The following is a 22,552-nucleotide window of genomic DNA, read 5'->3' as shown; positions in this document are numbered from 1 at the left end:
TGCTAATAGGTAGAGGCCGGGGGTGATGCTAAATATACTACAATGCACACAACGGTCCCTACGACGAAGAATTATTTGGCACAAAATGTAATAGTTGCTATTGAGAAACACTGTCAATCGTTTGAAAAGAGGGTTTATCTTTTCAAATATATCTTTGTTTAAAATATATCAATTAAATCATCCTCATCAATTGCATTATTCATGTCATCTCTATTTTTTGCATATTCAATCTATCAAAGAGAGTGGTATATTGAAGTCATTCATTCAATTTAAAATACATCATTGAGACCCTCTAGTATGTCAGAACTTGTTCCAGATGCTGGGAATCCTCAGTGAGCAAAACAGAGTAACATCTCTGACTTCATGGAGCTTTTATTCCAATGGGTGGGGTCGGATCAGGAGACATAATAAACAAATAGTATATAAAATATATGATGATAAGTGTTATGAAGGAGAGCAGAGAATAGGGATGGGTGCTGGGATAGGCGTAGGTTGCAGTCATAAATTGGGTGGCAAGAAAGTTACATTAGAAGAAAGACCTCAAGAAGATGACAGAGAAAGTGATGTGATATCTTAGGAAAGAGTGTTTTAGGCTGTTTTAGGCAAAGGAAACAGAAGCGCAAAGACTCGGATGTAGGTCAGCGCTTGGTATGATCAAGGAAGAAGAGGAAGCAAAGGGAGGAATAAGGAAAGTAATGGTGATGGATGAGGTCAGAGGGGTGATGGTGCTGGGCTGGCGTCCAGACCATTTAGGGCCAAAGATGCCATTGTGAGAACTGTTGCATTTATTTCTAAGTGAGATAGGAAGTCAGAGCTTCGGTAGACTTGCTAGAATTTTACATACATTTTGAAAGCATCACTTCGGCTGTTGTGTTGAGAATAGATTATGGGGTGAAAATGCTGAAGCAAAGAGACTAGTTAGGAGGCCACTGCCATAATCCAGGAGAGAGATGAAGGTGTTTGTTGCGGGGGGGGGGGGGGGGGGGGGGGGGAGAGGGGTGGGTAACAGTGAAGATTGTGAGAACTGATTGAATCCATTAGGCACACCTACACGCAGCTGGAGAGAATGCAAAATGGTACAACCCCTATGAGGGCAATTTAACAGTCTTTAATAAAGTGACCTAGGTGTTTACTCTTCAACTCAGTGATACCACTTCTAGGAATTTATACTGGAAATATACCTCCAACAATAATTAATAGAGATGTGAAGGTTATTTATTGCAATGTTATATGTAACTGGAAGGTATTGGAGATTGGTTGAATAAACTATGTTTATTCAGTACACACAATGAATGCTATGCAGCTGTAAAAAAACAATGCAGCTGAAAATCTGTATGAATCAATATGGAGTAATTTCCAGCAGATATTAAGTGTTAAAGGCTCACTGCAAAAGAGCATATGTAGTTTGCTACCTTTTGTGCAAAAAAGAAGGAAAAATACATTTATCATTATAAAAGGAAATGTTAAAGTTGGGTACCTACAAGATAGCGTGGGGTGAAAGGGACACAGGGAAGAGTGACACTTCCAAGTGTACCTTTTCGTAGAGTTTTGACTTTGAAAGTATGTGAGTGACTACATATTCAAAAAATAAAATTAAATCAAGAAGAATGGGAAGGGGACAAAACCTAACTAAAACTGAAAGAAAATGGAAGCAAATGAATCTAAGTGTATTTCAAATGATTACTATAACTATACCAAAGGGGTAGAAAAAGCCAATCCAAGTTATTTATGAACACAGTTTTTGATTATCTTTCTCAGTCTGGAACAGAGTTGGATGTGGGGAAGGGAAGTAGAAGAGAGAAGTATATACAAATTCTGTACTCTTTAGTAGGTTTGTTTTTGGTAGTGTTATGTAAGAAGCAATTTTGAAGCTCTTTTATATTCAATATAGGATTGAGTAAATGTGTTGGTATGGTTGGGAGTTAAGGTTCACACTGTGGAAGGAGGGACATAGAAATACAGAACAGGAGGCAAGGAGGACCCTGTGGGGATGGAGTAGAACTTGAAGTATTGGTGTGAAGTCATCATTTCTAAAACATCTTATGTATATACTTGTTTTTGTGCACATGTATATTTGTGTATATGTGTGTTATATGGATATATACATGTATACATTTCCTCACCCTGTCTGTGGAAAGGGTCAAGAAGCAAAATAAATCTTGGTCTCTAATACTATTCCCAGTAAAAGGCACCAGAGTTCCTTGGAGAAATGTCTCACTCCAAGGCTGGGGCAGGGTAGGTAGAAGATAAACCTGGAAACTTTGGTTTTGTTAGAAAATTAAGAAATGTTTTTTTAAAATAGGATATATTACAAGGACACAGGAGCAAGCTTGAGGGGGCTCCCCTTGGTCAAATCTAGAACAATTTGAGCATACAAAATTATAAACCACCAGGCAAAATAGGACTTTATGAGTCCATATTGATCACAGAAAATTAACAACGGAGGAGGTGGGAGGGATCTTGCTTACAGTAGAATACTGAGGCCAACTGGTAAATGTGGAAAGAGTATTGGAGCTGAACTATATAATCATTTTGCAATTATCATAGTAAAGATTGGTTCAGCCAAAAATCATTGAAGAATGCTAAACCTATGGGGATATTTTGATGAGGAGCAGACTGCTTATTAATTGCAAGAGAGAACAAAACCCTGCAATTACACAGAGAAGAAACTGGGCGACACGTTGGCTGGGTGATCAAAATTTATGTCACTTATGAGGGATGGACAAACATTGTATGCCTCCAGATGTGATTTCTTGATACCACCTATGATATATTCCAGCTGAGAATGTAAAACTTCATTCTAAAAAAAAAAAAATCAGTCAAACACAAAAAAGGGAAAACTATAGTTAAAAAAAGTAGGTGGGGGAACGTGTATTCCTTGGCTGGTGGCCCCCTTCCATCTTCAAAGACAGAAGTCACATAACTCTAACCTCAGCTTCTGTCCTCACATCTTCTCCGATCCTCCTGCATCTTTCTTATGACCCTTGTGATTACATTGTCCCCACCTGGATGACCCAGGATAAACTTCCTATCTCAAGATCCTTAATCACATCTGCAAAGCCCTCTTTGCCATGTAAGGTAACATATTCATAGGTTCTGGGGACTAGAACATGGCCATCTTTGTGGCAGCCATTATTCTGCCATCTACAGGACTATTGTTCCAAAACATCAATGTCATAAAAGACAAAGGCTGAAGAGAGTAAGAGGCTAAAGAGATATGACAACTACATGCAATACATGAATCTTGGACTAGATCATTTTCCGGAGGTGGGTACTGCTATAGAGGACATTCATTATTATGTCAGCTGACAAAACTGGAACACGGATAGTTGATTAGATACAAGTATCAGTATAAATTTATAAAGTTGACAAATGTAGTGAAGTAATGTAAGAATATATCTCTATTCTTAGGAAATGCACACTTGAGTATTTAAGAATTAAGGGCAATGATACACCCTCTTCAAATATTTGAGGCCAGCTGTTGTATCTCCTTCATAATTTGTTTTGCGAGCTAAAAGCTTCTTGTCAGTGGATGCTTCTGAGCCAGTTTTTAAACCTCCTTACCGGGATGTGTTTTCGTTGCATGTATGTATGTATGTATGTATTTATTTTTGGCTGTGTTGGGTCTTCGTTTCTGTGCGAGGGCTTTCTCTAGTTGCGGCGAGTGGTGGCCACTCTTCATTGCGGTGCGCGGGCCTCTCACTGTCGTGGCCTCTCTTGTTGCGGAGCACAGGCTCCAGACGCGCAGGTTCAGTAGCTGTGGCTCACGGGCCCAGTTGCTCCGCGGCATGTGGGATCCTCCCAGACCAGGGCTCGAACCTGTGTCCCCTGCATTAGCCGGCAGATTCTCAACCACTGCGCCACCAGGGAAGCCCCTTTGTTGCATTTAAAATGCAGTGTCTGGGCAAACACAGCACTCCAGCTGTGGCCACTCCCGTGAAGAGAGCAGTGGGCCCATCCAGTGAGTTTGATTTGTTCCTTCCTCCTCTTCCACTTCACTCTTCCTAGATCACCGAAACCTATACAGGGAAAAACCACGTCAATGGTATACACTGACTTCATGACTAAATCAATGCATGTGGTTTTGGTGTAGCCCCGATGGGGCTCTGAGGATCCGCGTTACCATGGTTGCCTGTAAAACAAAAGAAAACCCTGGAATGAGCCTTTTTGCTACTGAAACGTAATCTGCTCTGAGCAATTGTGTGACTGCTGGACAGTGCAATCAGGACAGTGTGTTTAATTCTAGTTAGTAAGTCGGTGGCATTGAATCCCCGGCACGCAGGGACAAGGATCTCTGAGGCAGGACCACGCGTCCCGCTATGGGAAGTTGTAGAACTTCTCTGCCTAGCTCCCGAAAAGGGAAGTGAAGGCGTTGAGGAGGTTCATGAGGCTCCTAGCTCATGGACGCTGGCAACGGACAACTCAGAGTGATCAGGTTCCAGAGTGTCGCTTAGAAATCGGGGCAAGGAAGCTTGGGAGCAGCCTTCTGTGGGGCGTACTTTAACGTTTAAATTTTAACTGTCGCAGGAACGATCAGGGTCACCTGCGCCACATGCTAGTGCGGGCAAGTCAACGCCAGGTGCCCTCGAAGCATCATTTCTCCAGATCGTGTGGTAGAGGCTTCTCTTCCCTGTTGCATTCATCCTTTAGCAGCGACCCAGTGAGACAGGGCCGGCCTGACCCCTCCTAGCTGTGCCTGTAGCCATAGAACTCACCAGCCATAAAAATGTCAGGTCACTAAACAGCTGCTGCATTTCAGGGTCAAATATCTCACATTCAAGGCGATAGGAGAGGAGTGTTTTCTGCAAAAGGCTTTTAAGAGAATTCCAAATAATGAGGCCTTTATGGTGTTGGAGTGACTAACGAAACTGGTTTGAGGGAAGGAAGAAAGGGAGCGAGGCAGGGCAGGCTCTTCCTGTGAGCCTTCTAATGACAGTCAACCTGCAGAAACGGTCTTAATCTGCAAATCCTAAATTTATGGTCTAAACTGCCTAAGCGTGACTAGTTCACTAGTGACCAGCCCTTCCTTTTGTTTCTTCCCCCCTCCACCTCTGACTTCTAAGGAGCTGAGACATGTTCAGCAAGGTCCTATTGGTCTAAGAGTTAATCCCGAGCTTTTAGAGACTGGGCTGAAGTCTCAAAAGGTGTTTTCTTGGAGATACACCCAGACGTGAATAAACTGGGGAAGTCAGAGGGCACCATAAGTTAACCAAGGGAGTTCAGCTGAGGGGGTGTGTTCAAGGGAGGAGGGCAGCCTCAGCCGGTTTGGTAGGGAAATGTGTGGCCAGGCATACAGGGGCTTTTCTCTTTTTAAGCAGTTGGTAGAGACACCTCCTCCTCTCCCCTGTCCTGTCTTCCTGAGTCATTGCTCGGCATCACAATTGCCGAGTCTCCAGGCACCCCTCCCATCCCTGGAGAGTCAGGGTCGCCCCCCCAATCTCATTAGACTTAGGAAGGTTTCTTTACACTGCAGGCAGAGTGGGAGGTTGGGGACAAGGACACTAAGAGATGCTCACCACTAGGGGATTGCCGCTTCCTTTGCCACAGAAATGTCCCCACATGACCATAATGGGTGTAAATGAAATGGGAGATGGTACCGAAGGTCAGTATAGAACCATTGCCTTTTTTCCACCTCCCAGTGAAAGGAACCACAGGCAGAGAAGCAGAGAGAACACATGCTTTATTTAAGTGACATGGGAAAATTATACTTTGGAATCTTTCTCTTTCCCATGGAAAACAAAAACATATCAAGGTTTGATTAAAATAATGATCTCCATTGTCAAAACCCCCTAGTGTGCAATCTTGTGTTCATGTTGTTTGTTTGATACCATGGAAACACACAGTTGATTGCAGTGGACAAAAAGCATGTCAGGGAAGAGGCCAAAAGGTTAGATCTGATGTTTTCCGGACAAGTTGAATGAAAAGTAATTGACTGGTCTTCGCTATGGAAAACATGAAATCGTTATAAATTTCCTTCCTCCAGGGGTTCCAAGCTTTCTCCAAGATAAAGAATTTATAGATTTTAAGCCATTTCTTAATAATGGACTCAAAAGTTTTTAGACTTCAGTAGAGTTCCTATTAATAGGGGGAACAGGGATATAGAGATATAAGCCAATATACAGACCACATGGAGAAAATGAGCACCTAACTCACCATAGTGATGGTCCATGAATGACCCCAATGCAAAAAGAACCCTGACTTTAAATCTCTCCATACAAAGTTCAATGGTTCTAGAAGCTAGTGCTTATGGAAATGAATGGTATCAAGTAGCTGTTAAACCTTGGGAGGTCTTTTTTTTTTTAACAGCTTTATTGGAGTATAATTGCTTTACAATGGTGTGTTAGTTTCTGCTTTATAACAAAGTGAATCAGCTATACATATACATACATCCCCATATCCCCTCCCTGTTGCATCTCCCTGCCTCCCACGCTCCCTATCCCACCCCTCTAGGTAGTCACAAAGCACCGAGCTGATATCCCTGTGCTATGCAGCTGCTTCCCACTAGCTATCAGTTTTATATTTGGTAATGTATATATGTCCATGCCACTCTCTCACTTTGTCCCAGCTTACCCTTCCCCCTCCCTGTGTCCTCAAGTCCATTCTCTAGTAGGGCTGTGTCTTTATTCCCGTCCTGCCCCTAGGTTCTTCATGACCACTTTTTTTTCCTTTAGATTCCATACATATGTGTTAGCATATGGTATTTGTTTTTCTGACTTACTTCACTCTGTATGACAGACTCTAGGTCCATCCACCTCACTACAAATAACTCAATTTTGTTTCTTTTTATGGCTGAGTAATATTCCATTTTATATATGTGCCACATCTTCGTTATCCATTCGTCTGTCGATGGACACTTAGGCTGCTTCCATGTCCCGGCTATTGTAAATAGTGCTGCAATGAACATTGTGGTACATGACACTTTTTGAATTATGGATTTCTCAGGGTATATGCCCAGTAGTGGGATTGCTGGGTCGTATGGTAGTTCTGTTTTTAGTTTTTTAAGGAACCTCCATACTGTTCTCCATAGTGGCTGTATCAATTTGCATTCCCACCAGCAGTGCAAGAGGGTTCCGTTTTCTCCACACCCTCTCTAGCATTTATTGTTTGTAGATTTTTTGATGATGGCCATTCTGACTGGTGTGAGGTGATACCTCATTGTAGTTTTGATTTGCATTTCTCTAATGATTAATGATGTTGAACATTCTTTCATGTGTTTGTTGGGAATCTGTATATCTTCTTTGGAGAAATGTCTATTTAGATCTTGTGCCCATTTTTGGATTGGGTTGTTTGTTTCTTTGATATTGAGCTGCATAAGCTGCTTATAAATTTTGGATATTAATCCTTTGTCAGTTGCTTCATTTGCAAATATTTTCTCCCATTCTGAGGGTTGTCTTTTGGTCTTGTTTATGGTTTCCTTTGCTGTGCAAAAAGCTTTTAAGTTTCATTAGGTCCCATTTGTTTATTTCCATTTCTCTAGGAGGTGGGTCAAAAAGAATCTTACTGTGATTTATGTCATACAGTGTTCTGCCTAAGTTTTCCTCTAAGAGTTTGATAGTGTCTGGCCTTACATTTAGGACTTTAATCCATTTTGAGTTTATTTTTGTGTATGGTGTTAGGGAGTGTTCAAATTGCATTCTTTTACATGTAGCTGACCAGTTTTCCCAGCACCACTTATTGAAGAGGCTGTCTTTTCTCCATTGTATACTCTTGCCTCCTTTATCAAAGATAAGGTGACCATATGTGCGGGGGTTTATCTCTGGACTTTCTATCCTGTTCCATTGATCTATATTTCTGTTTTTGTGCCAGTATCATACTGTCTTGATTACTGTAACTTTGTAGTATAGTCTGAAGTCAGGGAGCCTGATTCCTCCAGCTCCGTTTTTCTTTCTCAAGATTGCTTTGGCTATTCAGGGTCTTTTGTGTCTCCATACAAATTGTGAAATTTTTTGTTCTAGTTCTGTGAAAAATGCCAGTGGTAGTTTGATAGGGATTGCATTGAATCTGTAGATTGCTTTGGGTATTAGAGTCATTTTCACAATGTTGAATTTTCCAATCCAAGAACATGGTATATCTCTCCATCTGTTTGTATCATCTTTAATTCCTTTCATCAGTGTCTTATAGTTTTCTGCATACAGGTCCCTTGTCTCCTTAGGTAGGTTTATTCCTAGATATTTTATTCTTTTTGTTGCAATGGTAAATGGGAGTGTTTCCTTAATTTCAATTTCAGATTTTTCATCATTAGTGTATAGGAATGCTAGAGATTTCTGTGCATTAATTTTGTATCCTGCTACTTTACCAGATTCATTGATTAGCTTTAGTAGTTTTCTGGTGGCATCTTTAGGATTCTCTATGTATAGTATCATGTCATCTGCAAACAGTGACAGCTTTACTTCTTTTCCGATTTGGATTCCTTTTATTTCATTTTCTTCTCTGATTGCTGTGGCTAAAACTTCCAAAACAATGTTGAATAATAGTGGTGAGAGTGGGCAACCTTGTCTTGTTCCTGATCTTAGTGGAAATGGTTTCAGTTTTTCACCATTGAGGACGATGTTGGCTGTGTGTTTTTCACATATGGCGTTTATTATGTTAAGTTCCCTCTATGCCTACTTTCGGGAGGGTTTTTATCATAAATGGGTGTTGAATTTCATCAAAACCTTATTCTGCATCTATTGAGATGATCATATGGTTTTTATCCTTCAATTTGTTAATATGGTGTATCACATTGATTGATTTGTGTATATTGAAGAATCCTTGCATTCCTGGGATAAACCCCACTTGATCATGGTGTATGATCCTTTTACTGTGCTGTTGGATTCTGTTTGCTAGTATTTTGCTGAGGATTTTGGTATCCATGTTCATCAGTGATATTGGCCTGTAGTTTTCTTTCTTTGTGACATCTTTGTCTGGTTTTGGTATCAGGGTGATGGTGGCCTTGTAGAATGAGTTTGGGAGTGTTTCTCCCTCTGCTATATTTTGCAAGAGTTAGAGAAGGATAGGTGTTAGCTCTTCTCTAAATGTTTGGTAGAATTCGCCTGTGAAACCATCTGGTCCTGGGCTTTTGTTTGTTGGAAGATTTTTAATCACAGTTTCAACTTCAGTGCTTGTGATTGGTCTGTTTATATTTTCTATTTCTTTCTGGTTCAGTCTCAGAAGGTTGTGCTTTTCTAAGAATTTGTGCAATTGTTCCAGGTTGTCTATTTTGTTGGCATATAGTTGCTTGTAGTAATCTCTCATGATCCTTTGTATTTCTGCAGTGTCAGTTGTTACTTCTCCTTTTTCATTTCTAATTCTATTGATTAGTCTTCTCCCTTTTTTTTTTTATGAGTCTGGCTAATGGTGTATCAATTTTGTTTATCATCTCAAAGAACCAGCTTTTAGTTTTATTGATCTTTGGTATCGTTTCCTTCATTTCTCTTTCATTTATTTCTGATCTGATCTTTATGATTTCTTTCCTTCTGCTAACTTTGGGGTTTTTTGGTTCTTCTTTCTCTAATTGCTTTAGGTGTAAGTTTAGGTTGTTTATTTGAGATGTTTCTTGTTTCTTAAGGTAGGACTGTATTGCTATAAATTTCCTTCTTAGAACTGCTTTTGCTGCATCCCTTAGTTTTGGGTCATCGTGTTTTCATTGTCATTTGTTCCTACGTATTTTTTGATTTCTTCAGTGATCTCTTGCTTATTAAGTAGTGTATTGTTTAGCCTCCATGTGTTTGTATTTTTTACAGATGTTTTTCTGTAATTGATATCTAGTCTCATAGCGTTGTGGTCAGAAAAGATACTTGATACGATTTCAATTTTCTGAAATTTACCAAGGCTTGATTTGTGACCCTAGATGTGATCTATTCTGGAGAATGTTCCATGAGCACTTGAGAAGAAAGTGTATTCTGTTGTTTTGGGATGGAATGTCCTATAAATATCAATTAAGTCCATCTTGTTTAATGTATCATTTAAAGCTTGTGTTTCCTTATTTATTTTCATTTTGGATGATCTTTCCACTGGTGAAAGTGGGGTGTTGAAGTCCCCTACTATGATTGTGTTACTGTCGATTTCCCCTTCTATGGCAGTTAACATTTACCTTATGTATTGAGGTGCTCCTATGTTGGGTGCATAAATATTTACAATTGTTATATCTTCTTCTTGGATTGATCCCTTGATCATTTTGTAGTGTCCTTCTTTGTTTCTTGTAATAGTCTTTGTTTTAAAGTCTATTTTGTTTGATATGAAAATTGCTACTCCAGCTTTCTTTTGACTTCCATTTGCATGGAATATCTTTTTCCATCCCCTCACTTTCAGTCTGTATGTGTCCCTAGGTCTGAAGTGGGCCTCTTGTAGACTGCATATATATGGGTCTTGTTTTTGTATCCATTCAGCCAGTCCACGTCTTTTGGTTGGAGCATTTAAACCATTTACCTTTATGGTAATTATCGATATGTATATTCCTATTACCATTTTCTTAATTGTTTTGGGTTTGTTATTGTAGGTCTTTTCCTTCTCTTGTGTTTCCTGCCTGGAGAAGTTCCTTTAGCATTTGTTGTACAGCTGGTTTGGTGGTGCTGAATTCTCTTAGCATTTGCTTCTCTGTAAAGGTTTTAATTTCTCTGTGGAATCTGAATGAGATCCTTGCTGGGTAATCTTGGTTGTAGGTGTTTCCCTTTCTTCACTGTAAATATGTCCTGCCACTCCCTTTTGGCTTGCAGAGTTTCTGCTGAAAGATCAGCTCTTAACCTTATGGGGCTTCCCTTGTATGTTATTTGTTGTTTTTCCCTTGCTGCTTTTAATATTTTTTCTTTGTATTTAATTTTTGATAGTTTGATTAATATGTGGCTTGGCGTGTGTGTTCTTGGATTTATCCTGTATGGGGCTCTCTGTGCTTCCTGGGCTTGATTAACTATTTCCTTTCCCATATTAGGGAAGTTTTCAACTATAATCTCTTCAAATATTTTCTCAGTCCCTTTCTTTTTCTCTTCTTCTGGGACCCCTATAATTTGAATGTTGGTGTGTTTAATGTTTTCCCAGAGGTCTCTGAGACTGTCCTCAATTCTTTTCATTCTTTTTTCTTTATTCTGCTCTGCTGTAGTTATTTCCACTATTTTATCTTCCAGGTCACTTATCCGTTCTTCTGCATCAGTTATTCTGCTATTGATCCCTTCTAGAGAATTTTTAATTTCATTTATTGTGTTGTCATCATTGTTTGTTTGCTCTTTAGTTCTTCTAGGTCCTTGTTAAACGTTTCTTGTATTTTCTCCTTTCTAGTTCCAAGATTTTGGATCATTTTTACTATCATTATTCTGAATTCTTTTTCAGGTAGACTGCCTATTTCCTCTTCATTTGTTAGGTCTGGTGGGTTTTTACCTTGCTCCTTCATCTGCTGCATGTTTCTCTGTCTTCTCATTTTGCTTAACTTACTGTGTTTGGTCTCTCCTTTTCGCAGGCTGCAGGTTCATAGTTCCTGTTGTTTTTGGTGTCTGCCCCCAGTGGCTAAGGTTGGTTCAGTGGGTTGTGTAGGCTTCCTGGTGGAGGGGACTAGTGCCTGTGTACTGGTGGATAAGGCTGGATCTTTTCTCTCTGGTGGGCAGGGCCGAGTCCAGTGGTGTGTTTTGGGATGTCTGTAAACTTATTATGATTTTAGGCAGCCTCTCTGCTAATGGGTGGGGTTGTGTTCCTGTCTTGCTAGTTGTTTGGCATAGGGTGTCCAGCACTGTAGCTTGCTGGTCGTTGAGTGGAGCTGGGTCTTGGCGTTGAGACGGAGATCTCTGGGAGATTTTTGCTGTCTGATGTTGCGTGGAGCTGGGAGGTCTCTGGTGGACCAATGTCCTGAACTCGACTCTCCCACCTCAGAGGCACAGGCCTGACGCCCAGCTGGAGCACCAAGACCCTGTCATCCACATGGCTCAGAATAAAAGGGAGAAAAAAAGAAAGAAAAAAAAATAGAATACAGTTATTAAAATAAAAAGTAATTATTAAAAATAAAAAAATTTTTTTAAAGTAATAAAAAAAAAGAAAGAAGAGAGCAACCAAACAAAAAAAACAAATCCACCAATGATAACAAGAGATAAAAACTATACTAAAAAACAAAAAGCAAAAAAACTGACAGAACCCTAGGACAAATGGTAAAAGCAAAGCTATACAGACAAAATCATACATGGAAGCATACACATACACACTCACAAAAAGAGAAAAAGGAAAAAATATATATATATCTTTGATCCCAAAGTCCACTGCCTCAATTTAGGGATGATTTGTTGTCTATTCAAGTATTCCACAGATGCAGGGTACATCAAGTTGATTGTGGGGATTTAATCTGCTGCTCCTGAAGCTGCTGGAAGAGATTTCCCTTTCTCTTCTTTGTTCGCAGAGCTCCCGGGGTTCAGCTTTGGATTTGGACCCGCCTCTGCGTGTAGGTTGCCTGAGGGCGTCTTTTCTTCGCTCAGACAGGACGGGGTTAAAGGAGCAGCTGATCTGGGGGCTCTGGCTCACTCAGGCTGGGGGGAGGGAGGGGTACAGAATGTGGGGTGAGCCTGCGGCGGCAGAGGCTGGCATGACGTTGCAACAGCCTGAGGCGTGCCGTGTGTTCTCCCAGGGAAGTTGTCCCTGGATCACGGGACCCTGGCAGTGGCAGGCTGCACAGGCTCCCAGGAGGGGAGGTGTGGATAGTGACCTGTGCTTGCACACAGGCTTCTTGGTGGCGGCAGCAGCAGCCTTAGCGTCTTGCGCCCGTCTCTGGGGTCTGCGCTGATAGCCGCAGCTCGCGCCCGTCTCTGGAGCTCGTTTAGGCAGTGCTCTTAATCCCTCTCCTTGCACACCCCGAAACAAAGAGGCGTGAAAAAGTCTCTTGCCTCTTCGGCAGCTGCAGACTTTTTCCCCGACTCCCTCCTGGCTAGCTCTGGTGCACTAGCCCCCTTCAGGCAGTGTCCACGCCACCAACCCCAGTCCTCTCCCTGCGATCCGACCGAAGCCCGAGCCTCAGCTCCCAGCCCCGCCCGCCCCGGCGGGTGAGCAGACAAGCCTCTCAGGCTGGTGAATTCTGCTCAGCGCCGAGCCTCTGTGCGGGAATCTCTCCTCTTTGCCCTCTGCACCCCTGTTGCTGCACTCCCCTCCATGGCCCCGAAGCTCCCCCCTCCGCCACCCGCAGTCTCCACCCGTGAAGGGGCTTCTAGTTTGTGGAAACCTTTCCTCCTTCATAGCTCCCTCCCAGAGGTGCAGGTCCCGTCCCTATTCTTTCGTCTCTGTTTTTTCTTTTTACTTTTGCCCTACCCAGGTACGTGGGTAGTTTCTTGCCTTTTGGGGTGTCTCAGGTCTTCTGCCAGCGTTCAGTAGGTGTTCTGTAGGAGTCGTTCCACATGTAGATGTATTTGTGGGGAGGAAGGTGATCTCCACGTCTTACTCTTCCGCCATCTTGAAGCTCCTCCAAACCGTGGGGGGGCGGTGTCTTAAGTTAGGTTTTCTATATGATTAGGAAACAGGTGGTGTTTGTTGTTTAAAAAAAAGTCACAGAAAATTCCCCCTTTCAGAGCTTGACCTTTTAAAGGATTGTGTCCAAACTAGTTTATTAAAGATTATCCTTTTGCCTGACAAACCCATGTTAAGCGTAGGAAAGGGGCAGAATCCTGGAGGGTTTGAACAGCTTTACTGCCTGACAGAAGCACATTTTCCCCAGTGATGATTTTCTGGGGAAAAGTGAAGATGTACAAATAAGCATAATGATCTGCAAGTTTCAGGTTTTACCCTGTTTCTATCAATACACCAAGGGCTGCTGAGGGTCTAGATGGTTCTGTATGTAGGTCCCCATGTTTGTAGGGAGGAATATAAAATTTGCTGACCATGCAGCAGGATCTCTCCCGTCTGGATGCCAGTGTAAAAGAACAAAGTAGCCTTTGGATACTATGTAGTATCCAGGGACTAGATAGAAAAAAACAAGATGGTTAGCAATTGTAAGAACATTATGAGTCTACTCTCAAGGTCAGAAGTGCTTGGATTCTCAAGCAACCACTAGGATAATTTGTTTTCAGCTTGACTTCGAATTGGGTAGAGGATGGCCAGGAAACTGAAGTGATGTGGGGCTGAGAGTCCCAATTTTCAGAGAACAGAATATGCACTCCTTCTTCCATATGGTGACGCTTCCCATATTGACCTATATCATAAATTAATTTTTTTAAAAGGAAATGCTTCAAAATGAAACAGATTTTGATTGTAGAGATTAGAGATTCTTTTCTATATCCCCAGTTGAATAATTTCACCAGTAGCTCCACCATGAAACTGTTCAATGCATACAGAGTTATAACAAAAACATGTTACAGAAGGAGGTAGTATATGGTAGTCTGTGGACATGCTGAACACTGCCATAGCAGAAAACTATACTTCTCTAGGCCCAGTACGTACAGGTTTAAAAAATGTATCATTTCTGATTTAGTAAACAACTTGCAATATTTCAATTTAATGGTGGAAAGTGCAAAGAAGTTTGATAATGCTGTTTTAATAACTCATAGAAAGCATATACATAACACCTAATGAATTCATCTCTTTATTGCATGTTGCTATTTAAAAAAAATTTACAGTCTCATAACACAACATTTTTTCTTGGTACTATAACAACAGTCTCGCGCCTAAAGACTAAGTGGTTCCAACTACTAAGCTAATAAGATACAAGACATACAATTAAGTTTACAAATTATAATGCTTTTTCTTTTTGGCATTAATTTAAAAAAACAAACAAACAAAAAACTTTTAAAATACACATCCAAGAGAGGAAAAAGTGGCTACTTACACCAGCACCAATCTAAAAAGTAGGGGTTTTTTTTCAACAATGGCACATGGAATTACCTGCACACAGCTTTCGGGGAAAGAAACGAAAAATGGAAATGGCAAAGAAGGCCTACCAGGATGGCCATATCAAAATGAGGATGATGAAAAAGGGCGAGAGGAACATGCTACACAAACTTGCTCCTTTATGTGACTCTCCCTCCACTTGTCCATTCCTTAAACTGTAAAACAAAGCCATTTTCAAAAGACAGTTCCAAACTTGAGCCAGATCAAATTTCCCCTGCTCTAAATAGAAAGGAATATATATAGAGGCACTTTAGTTAAGGAATAGACAAACCCACTAGCACATCCCACTCCTCCTCACCGCCAAGCTTTTTTGAGCAAAGTCTCGTCTGCACCTTTAATGTGGTGTACTTGCAGACCTTGGTACATAGGAGCTGGGGGAGCGCGACGTCTGCTGTGTATTTGTGACTGTTTTATTTGCTAGAGTCATCCATATAATGTGTAGAAAGTTGCTAAGTTTGCAGTGAGGGGGGGAAGAAACGTAAAACCATGGCTCTTGCCAACTCTTAGAGCACTATTTCACAGCTTTCATGTAGCGCAGAGACCTTGCCATCTGCGCTAGGCATTATAGTTTATACAAATTATTTTTAAATAGCACGATTCCTGTACAGCGCACGCATCGGTATTCTGTTTGCCCCTTAACTGTCCCCATTAAAGCATAAGCTCCTTGGGGGCAGGGGCTCTGTCTTGCTTACCACTGTAGCCCTACTATGCCTGGCACATAGTAGGTGTTTCAATAAATATTTGTTAATTGACTGAAAAACTCAATTTAGTGAGTAAATAACGTTCTAGTGCAATAGGACAAACTACTCTCTCCACAGGAAACCCAACCACAACAGGATCGATGGAAAGAAAACAGAGAACCTTAGCTCCCCTCCCCAACTACTAATAAATAAAGCAAAGCAAAAAAAAAAAAAGTAACAGTCCTCTTTATATATCATATAATTTAAGGATATTAAGAGTTGGTAGGTTAATGGTAAGCATCTATATTTTATTTTCTAATGTTCATTGTTTTTATTCATTTCTCCCTGAGAGCTTTATCTTTTGGACTGAAATTTTACAGGTAGCGTTACTGACACACAATTTAAAATGACAACATATAAACAGCAAACCACATCAAACATACTTAGAGATAAATAGCTCTTGGCATCTCTGTTGGTGGTGTTGACATTTTGTGCATTCACTAAATGTCCTTTAGTCCAGACCTATATTTACAGAAGATGCAGCTTGTCCTACAAAACAGAAAATACCAAAAAAAAAAAAAATGCACCCCATAAAATTTTTTTAAAAATAATTTTTATCCCTTCAGAGAATTCCTCCTTGTAGGTCTTGGGTGGGAAATTTTATTTTTAAAGTTTATAGGTCTATATTTTTAGGAAAACAAGCACATTATGGTAATTTTGTTCTTTAACAAGAGCATGGATTGCATTTAGATAGTGTTCTTTCCAAAAGCAATGTAAAGAAATCATCAAGAGTGCTTGGCAGAGAACTCGATGAAATTAGGGGGGAAAAAAATTGATGTCCAAGTTTTAAACGTATAAAAGAACTCTGATTGACATTCTACATAATTCAGATTGTGCCAGATGTTCTCAATAAACATTTACAGACTGCATCCCCACACCAGTGTCAGAAATTCTAAGCTGGTCCTATCAACTACTGATGCGATGTGCCAGCATCATACTGTCAACTATCAAAAACCATTTTAAATCTATATATTTTTTTCCAACACCAGTTTCACCAGTGAAAATAATTTCAAAGTATATCAAGCTTGGAAACCATAAAATATTTCTCAAGCTTTATTTTTTTTCTTTTGTTTTTCTTTTTACTCTAGGGAATGTCTCTGTATCTCTTTGAGGAGATACTATTGTGCTTCTGAACAGTCATGGTGTTCAGGGGAAGAAGATGAGCCACACTCAATATGAATGCATACACAAATGGGTTCTGAGCACATACATAAACATAGATTTTTTTTTTTTTTAACCAAACATATAGGTCTCCAGACAACGCTCAGATTTCTATATACATTTCTTCATATATACACACACATACATTTACATACACACACATTCACGCATTCACTCGCAGATGAAAGGAGAAATTGCCACTGTTTGGATTGCAAGGCAGTGTAATGAAAAGTTCTAGTCACTTCAAAGGGCCGCTAATGAGCTTTCTAAAAAAGTATTCAAGGGAAATTAGAAATTAAGTTTTGTGACCGGTCTCTCCCGGCTGCTGTCCGTCATCTGGTTGGTAATGCGCTTGCGATTCCGTTTCAGTTTAGAAAGGTCTTTGTCAAACACTTCTCCTGACCGCAAAGCGGAAACCAGGTCATCAAACTCTCCGCCTTCTTCACTGTTCTCTTTCGCTTTCCTCATTTTCCGTTCCCTTTCACGTTGTTCCTTGAGCTGCAAATGGAAAGTGACCTCTTAGAGAAGTGTCAAAATAATATTGTATTTTGTATTGAGTGGAGATGAATTCTGTGGAACATGATGGTGCGTCAGTCACACTGAGCCACGTTTGTTGACAGCTGCCAGCCCCCTTGGATGTCACGAGAGAGCATGACTGGGACATGAGGGCTCATCAGAGAAGCAAGGAACAATGAAAAAAATGACCACCGCTTTGTGATTAGACTCTTGCTGTCTAGAATCTGGGTAAACCCCATGATATTCTAGTTAAAAAGAGAGCAATTAAGGCTACTCATATTTCTATGATGGAATAAGAAAGTTATCACTATTAAATAGACCCCAAATATTGGTTTCTTTGATGATATAGAGACACTAAAGCAAAATGCTCATTAGGCCATGTTCCTGACATCAAAGGCTAAGCCTGTATCTACTGTGGATGCCTGGAACCTGCTATGCAAAAGTTACTATTATTAAGAGCCAAATAATACACACACATTATAGAAAATTTAGATATCCTTAAAGAATTAAGGATAATTTTTCCCCTTTTGTTTATCAAGAGATAACCATTGTTATCTAAGCTTTCTCACATCATTAAATATTCTTTAAAGACATGACTTTTAAGGACTGCATAAACAGTCCACTATGTAGCTATTACATCATTTAGAACTAATGCCCAGTTGGTAAACGTTTAGGTTGTTCCAGGTTAGGGCTTATCATAAAGACTGCTGCTCTCTTTGTGCACATGTATGATTATTTCTTTACAATGATTTCTAAGAAGTGGAACTCCAGATCAAAGGAAGGGGATATATTTTTTTTAGGCTTTGGATATAGACTGCCACATTGCCCAAGAGAAACTTTCTACCGAATGAAACTCCCAGCAGCCTTCTAGAGAGGACTTTGATGCCCTCCTTCTTGCCAGCATGGCAGAGCGCTTCCTAAAAACCAAGGAGTTGCAGCAGCAGAACTTTCCGGGGGTGGAACTGGCCACCCACTTACCTGAGCCTCCATTCGAGCTCGGCGCTCTTCTTCCTCCTTCTTCTTTCTCATGTTTTCATTCTCTTGTTTGGCTTCTGACACAGCCTGAAGAAACTGATCAAAAATGCCAAAGAACTCATCTGGCTGTATTTTGCCAGCCTCTTCCCCAAAGTGTTTCACTGCTTTAGTAAACTGGAAAAAAGAAGGTTTTAAGAAGTTCAGTCTTCCAAGAGAATGCCATGATCACATAAATATCAATCTCTCTCAAGGGACTAAAGGTCAAATTGAGTCAAATATAACTCGCTGGGTTTATCTTTGGCTGCTGAACATGTCTATCAATCGCTTCTAAAGGAAAAAATGTAATACTCCACGACTTGCGAAACCATTTATCCTTGTCCACCTCATTTCAGCTTAACATCTATGATTACATCCTATGACTCTTTATTAACTAAACAGTGGTAAAAACAAGAAAGCAGAATATCACAGGGCAGAGCACTCAGGACATAAAACTAAGAGCAAACTCAGCAGGGGTAAGGAAACTTGTACTTTTAACTTTTCTTTGAAGTAGTTTAGTATCATTTATTGGTGCCATGTGGTTAGTATCAAAAGCAAATAGGATACAGTGTTTCTTAGCTGCTTTTTACTAATCATAAATAATATTGGTATTACTGTACTTCCTGGGCCTCGATTAGCAAACACTCACTGATTATGGAATCATTAAGGCAACCCAAAATTCATAACTGAGAATACAATTTTATTCTAAATCCTTTGTTTTAGAACCCCTTTCAAGCCAAATCTTTTAAAAACAGATAAAATGCAAAATATTAAGGGCGAATTTTTAAAAATTAAATTAAAAAATATATAGGGTAACAAAATAGCACAGCCAGTCTTTTTAGTTTAACATTTCTGTTTTTAGTTCTTCTGGTTGTTATCTTCACAACTCGAGGTAGTATGCTTTCAAGTGTCTTAGCATTATTATGACCATCCAAATACTGTTCAATGCCAGTCAAGTTGTTTTTTTAGAACTATATCTCCTTCTGTAAGGATCTAATGCTCTTACGTCTAAGCTACAACGGACAGTGTTTCTAACTTCAAGGTCAAACAAATTCTTACTCCCTATGCCTAATCAACTACTTCAAAATTTCCAGGTCTTTCATTTTCTTCACAGTTTGAAACTCTTAGGTTGGGGAGGACAGCATAAATACTTCATGGTCTAATTGCTTTTATCTTTCTTGCACTACTTGTCTTTAGTATATTGTTAAGTTTTCCTGACATTTTGGCAATCCCATCTCTGTAAAGGAAATATTTTCAACATTTATTCTTAAATAAGACAATTTTCAATTGTTTTACATATATATTTCATATCTTTAAATTTATAATAATGCTTTTTTACCATTTTTCTCTTCATCGAGGCATTCTCCATCTTTTACTTATTTGGAAATATTTTATTAGAAACTAAGCTCTTTAGGGAAAAATACGACATTCTTCATACACCACATGCAGCGCTTCAGTTGCTCCATGGTTTTATAAGCTAATTTCTAAAAGTTCTGGTATGAACAAAACAGCAACAGCTAGCCTACAATTGAGTTTCTAAAACATTCAAGTTCAGGCACTTCAAAGCCATCCTGAATGATCTTTTTATCTAGGAATTCTAGTGATGATGAAGTCATGTATATTTTAGTCTTAGAAATCTGAACAAAACTAGTCCCAGACTAAAGTTCCCACACTAAAATTGAAAAAAAAAAAAAAAAGAGTGTGTATAAATCAAAAATTAACTATTCAGTTGATTCTTAGAAAAATGTTTGAGCCCGTGATGAAGTAGGTACTGTATTGCCTGGATTGAGGTGGCGGCCATCACAGGGGAGGCTGCTGACATCAGTTCACTGATTTCAATCAGGGGTACCAGGGGCTGGACCTCTACCAGCGGTCATTCAAACATATCTTGTCTTCCATTTATTTAATAACATTGGAGGTGGGGTTTCATGTTGAGATTAGCTAGTGTATCTTAACACAGTCCACTTCTGAACTTTGAGTATGTGTGTACACTTACATATACAATCATCCATATCTACAACTGAACAGGGGACCACAGAGAAATGAGATTCATTACTCAAGTTTCAAAGGAAAGATTCAAGTTAAAGCAAAAGAGTGTTGTCACAACTGAGAGATGGGCAGTGTGGAGGAACTCAGTAGGGTGGATAGCAGCTTAATGACATTTGTTAACAATGAGAAGGGGATAAGAGAATGTGCACATGTATATGAATGTGTATGAATTTTGGAAGAGGAAATAACCAGAGAGAGACACAGAGAGATGGGGCAAGGGGATTTTAAGGTGTTTGTTGGTTATTTGCCAATGAAAACTCTTCCCTTACAGGAAAACAAGATTTTGTAATAGCAAAATTTATTTTTAAAAAAAGCCTTATTAAAAATATGCCTTTTGCAATGAGGCTCTGAATTAAAGTGCCTATCATTTAGTAAGTTCTTCTAGAGATTTAAAGAGGGAATATCCTGCCCTCCTAAGTCTCTATCTCAGGTGAGCACCTTACAAGTTTCTGAAGCACAAGGCCTCAGTCATACCTTGATCTCACATTTCATCCTGCCCTTGGTTTTCATAATCTACTCTTTTCTGTTTCCCAGAGATAATTACTTTGATCCAATAACAATCAAGAGAAAAACTATCGAAGTATTTAAAACTGTCGAAGTATTTACTTGTTTTACACCATTCAGATACTTCAAGGTCTTACTAACCTAAAGGCCAGTTAGAGAGCATGTGTTTCAACTGATCACAGCCCTAGAAATGAAAGTATACTTGTAACATCTGAAAGTACCAGCTCTGTCAAGCAACATTCAGTGCGCAAGGGGAAATTTACCAGGTCTTTAGCTTCTGCTAGAAGATCTTCAACGTCAGAGAAGCTGAAGCTGGCTACTGTGATGAACTGGCTGACAACAGACACAAACTTATCTCCAGGCCGTGAGGGCTGAGACTTCTGATATTCCAGCTCCTTAAACACAGGAAATGGATAATGTCAATGTAGGCTTCAAACACAGACACCCCTTTGTCTCATTTTCCTTATGCCTCAAATTTAATAAGTCAGAATGGCAAACCCATCAAAATTAGTGTGAAACATTTTATGATAGTCCAGTTCCCCCTGCCCTTCCACCAACCCTGCCACAGCCAAGCCCATGTGCCCACACACAGTTGCAAAATGCAATTTAACTAGTCATCTGAGTACTTTATTGGTGTGATTTTGTATACTGGCTTTAGAATGTAAGGAGATTAGCATTTGGATAAAATTAAGAGAAGTTAAACAAATAATGGAGAGCAAATTGGATTCAAAAGGTGTGTGACTGAAAGCAAGAGAATTTGATTGTTGATATTCTGTGCTCAGATCTCTGGTACTTTTGATTTTTTCCTTCTCTCCATCTCTGCCAAGTCTACTTATTTCCTAAACTGTGATATGTAGGTCAGTAGAATTTCAACTGCAGCGTTTGGCACCATAACGCCATTTTTCTTCTCATCCATACCATTTGGATGTTGTGAGCAGACAGGTAGGAGTATTAGTGTCTCATTAATCATCCATATTCTCCATTACCATGGTGATGAACACAGATTATTCAAATCAATTTCAGTAATAATTTCAACCATTGCCAGATGCATTTTCTTATTTCATCCCACAAAGCCTCTATGAGTGAGGCATTATTATCCCAATTGTACAGACACATAAATTGAGGTTCAGAGGGATTAAATTCTTTGCTCAAAGTCAAGTAGCTGATAAGTGATAGAACCAAAATTTGAACTCACATCTGCCTGACTCCAGGGTCTCAGTGACAACTATTCTGTGTACCTACTGACCTAATCTGGATCTCTATTTTCTTCCATACCTGCTTTGGCAGAGATTCTAACAAGCAGGGCGGTAGAGGTCACAGGCTAGGGGTTCTGATTCAGTTCTACCACTGATTTGGTACTTATCCATGGCAAGTAGCCTGGGCCTTAGTTTCTTCACTCATAAAAGGAGGGCAGGGAGCTTCAAGATGGCGGAAGAGTAAGACATGGAGATCACCTTCCTCTCCACACATACATGCGAAATACATCTACACGTGGAACAGCTCCTACAGAACACCTAATGAACACCGGCAGAAGACCTAAGACCTCCCAAAAGGCAAGAAACTCCCCACATACCTGGGTAGGGCAAAAGAAAAAAGAAAAAACAGACAAAAGAATAGGGACGGGACCTGCACCTCTGGGAGGGAGCTGTGAAGGAGGAAAGGTTTCCACACACTAGGAAGTCCCTTCGCGGGCAGAGACGGGGGGCCGGCGCGGGGGAAGCTTCGGAGCCACGGAGGAGAGCGCAGCC

The 22,552-nt window shown here is 40.1% G+C and overlaps 1 protein-coding gene across 3 annotated transcripts in view; it reads right to left on the bottom strand.

The window, feature by feature from the left end:
• Positions 1-14,500: 14,500 nt before the first annotated feature.
• Positions 14,501-22,552, bottom strand: part of DAAM1 (dishevelled associated activator of morphogenesis 1) — a 173,385-nt gene continuing 165,333 nt past the window's right edge. For all 3 annotated transcript variants that reach the window (XM_036842628.1, XM_036842627.1, XM_036842629.1), the window contains 3 exons: positions 21,068-21,199; positions 18,219-18,389; positions 14,501-17,222 (listed from right to left, as the gene is read on the bottom strand). In XM_036842628.1, the coding sequence (XP_036698523.1) occupies positions 17,013-17,222; positions 18,219-18,389; positions 21,068-21,199 (513 nt within the window). In that variant the 3' untranslated portion in view covers positions 14,501-17,012. The remainder of the gene's footprint in view (positions 17,223-18,218; positions 18,390-21,067; positions 21,200-22,552) is intronic.

Source organism: Balaenoptera musculus, chromosome 2, assembly GCF_009873245.2.
Source record: "Balaenoptera musculus isolate JJ_BM4_2016_0621 chromosome 2, mBalMus1.pri.v3, whole genome shotgun sequence".
NCBI lineage: Eukaryota > Metazoa > Chordata > Mammalia > Artiodactyla > Balaenopteridae > Balaenoptera > Balaenoptera musculus.
The sequence above is the reverse complement of the archived record's forward strand: the minus strand, read 5'-3'. Positions and strand labels throughout refer to the sequence as shown.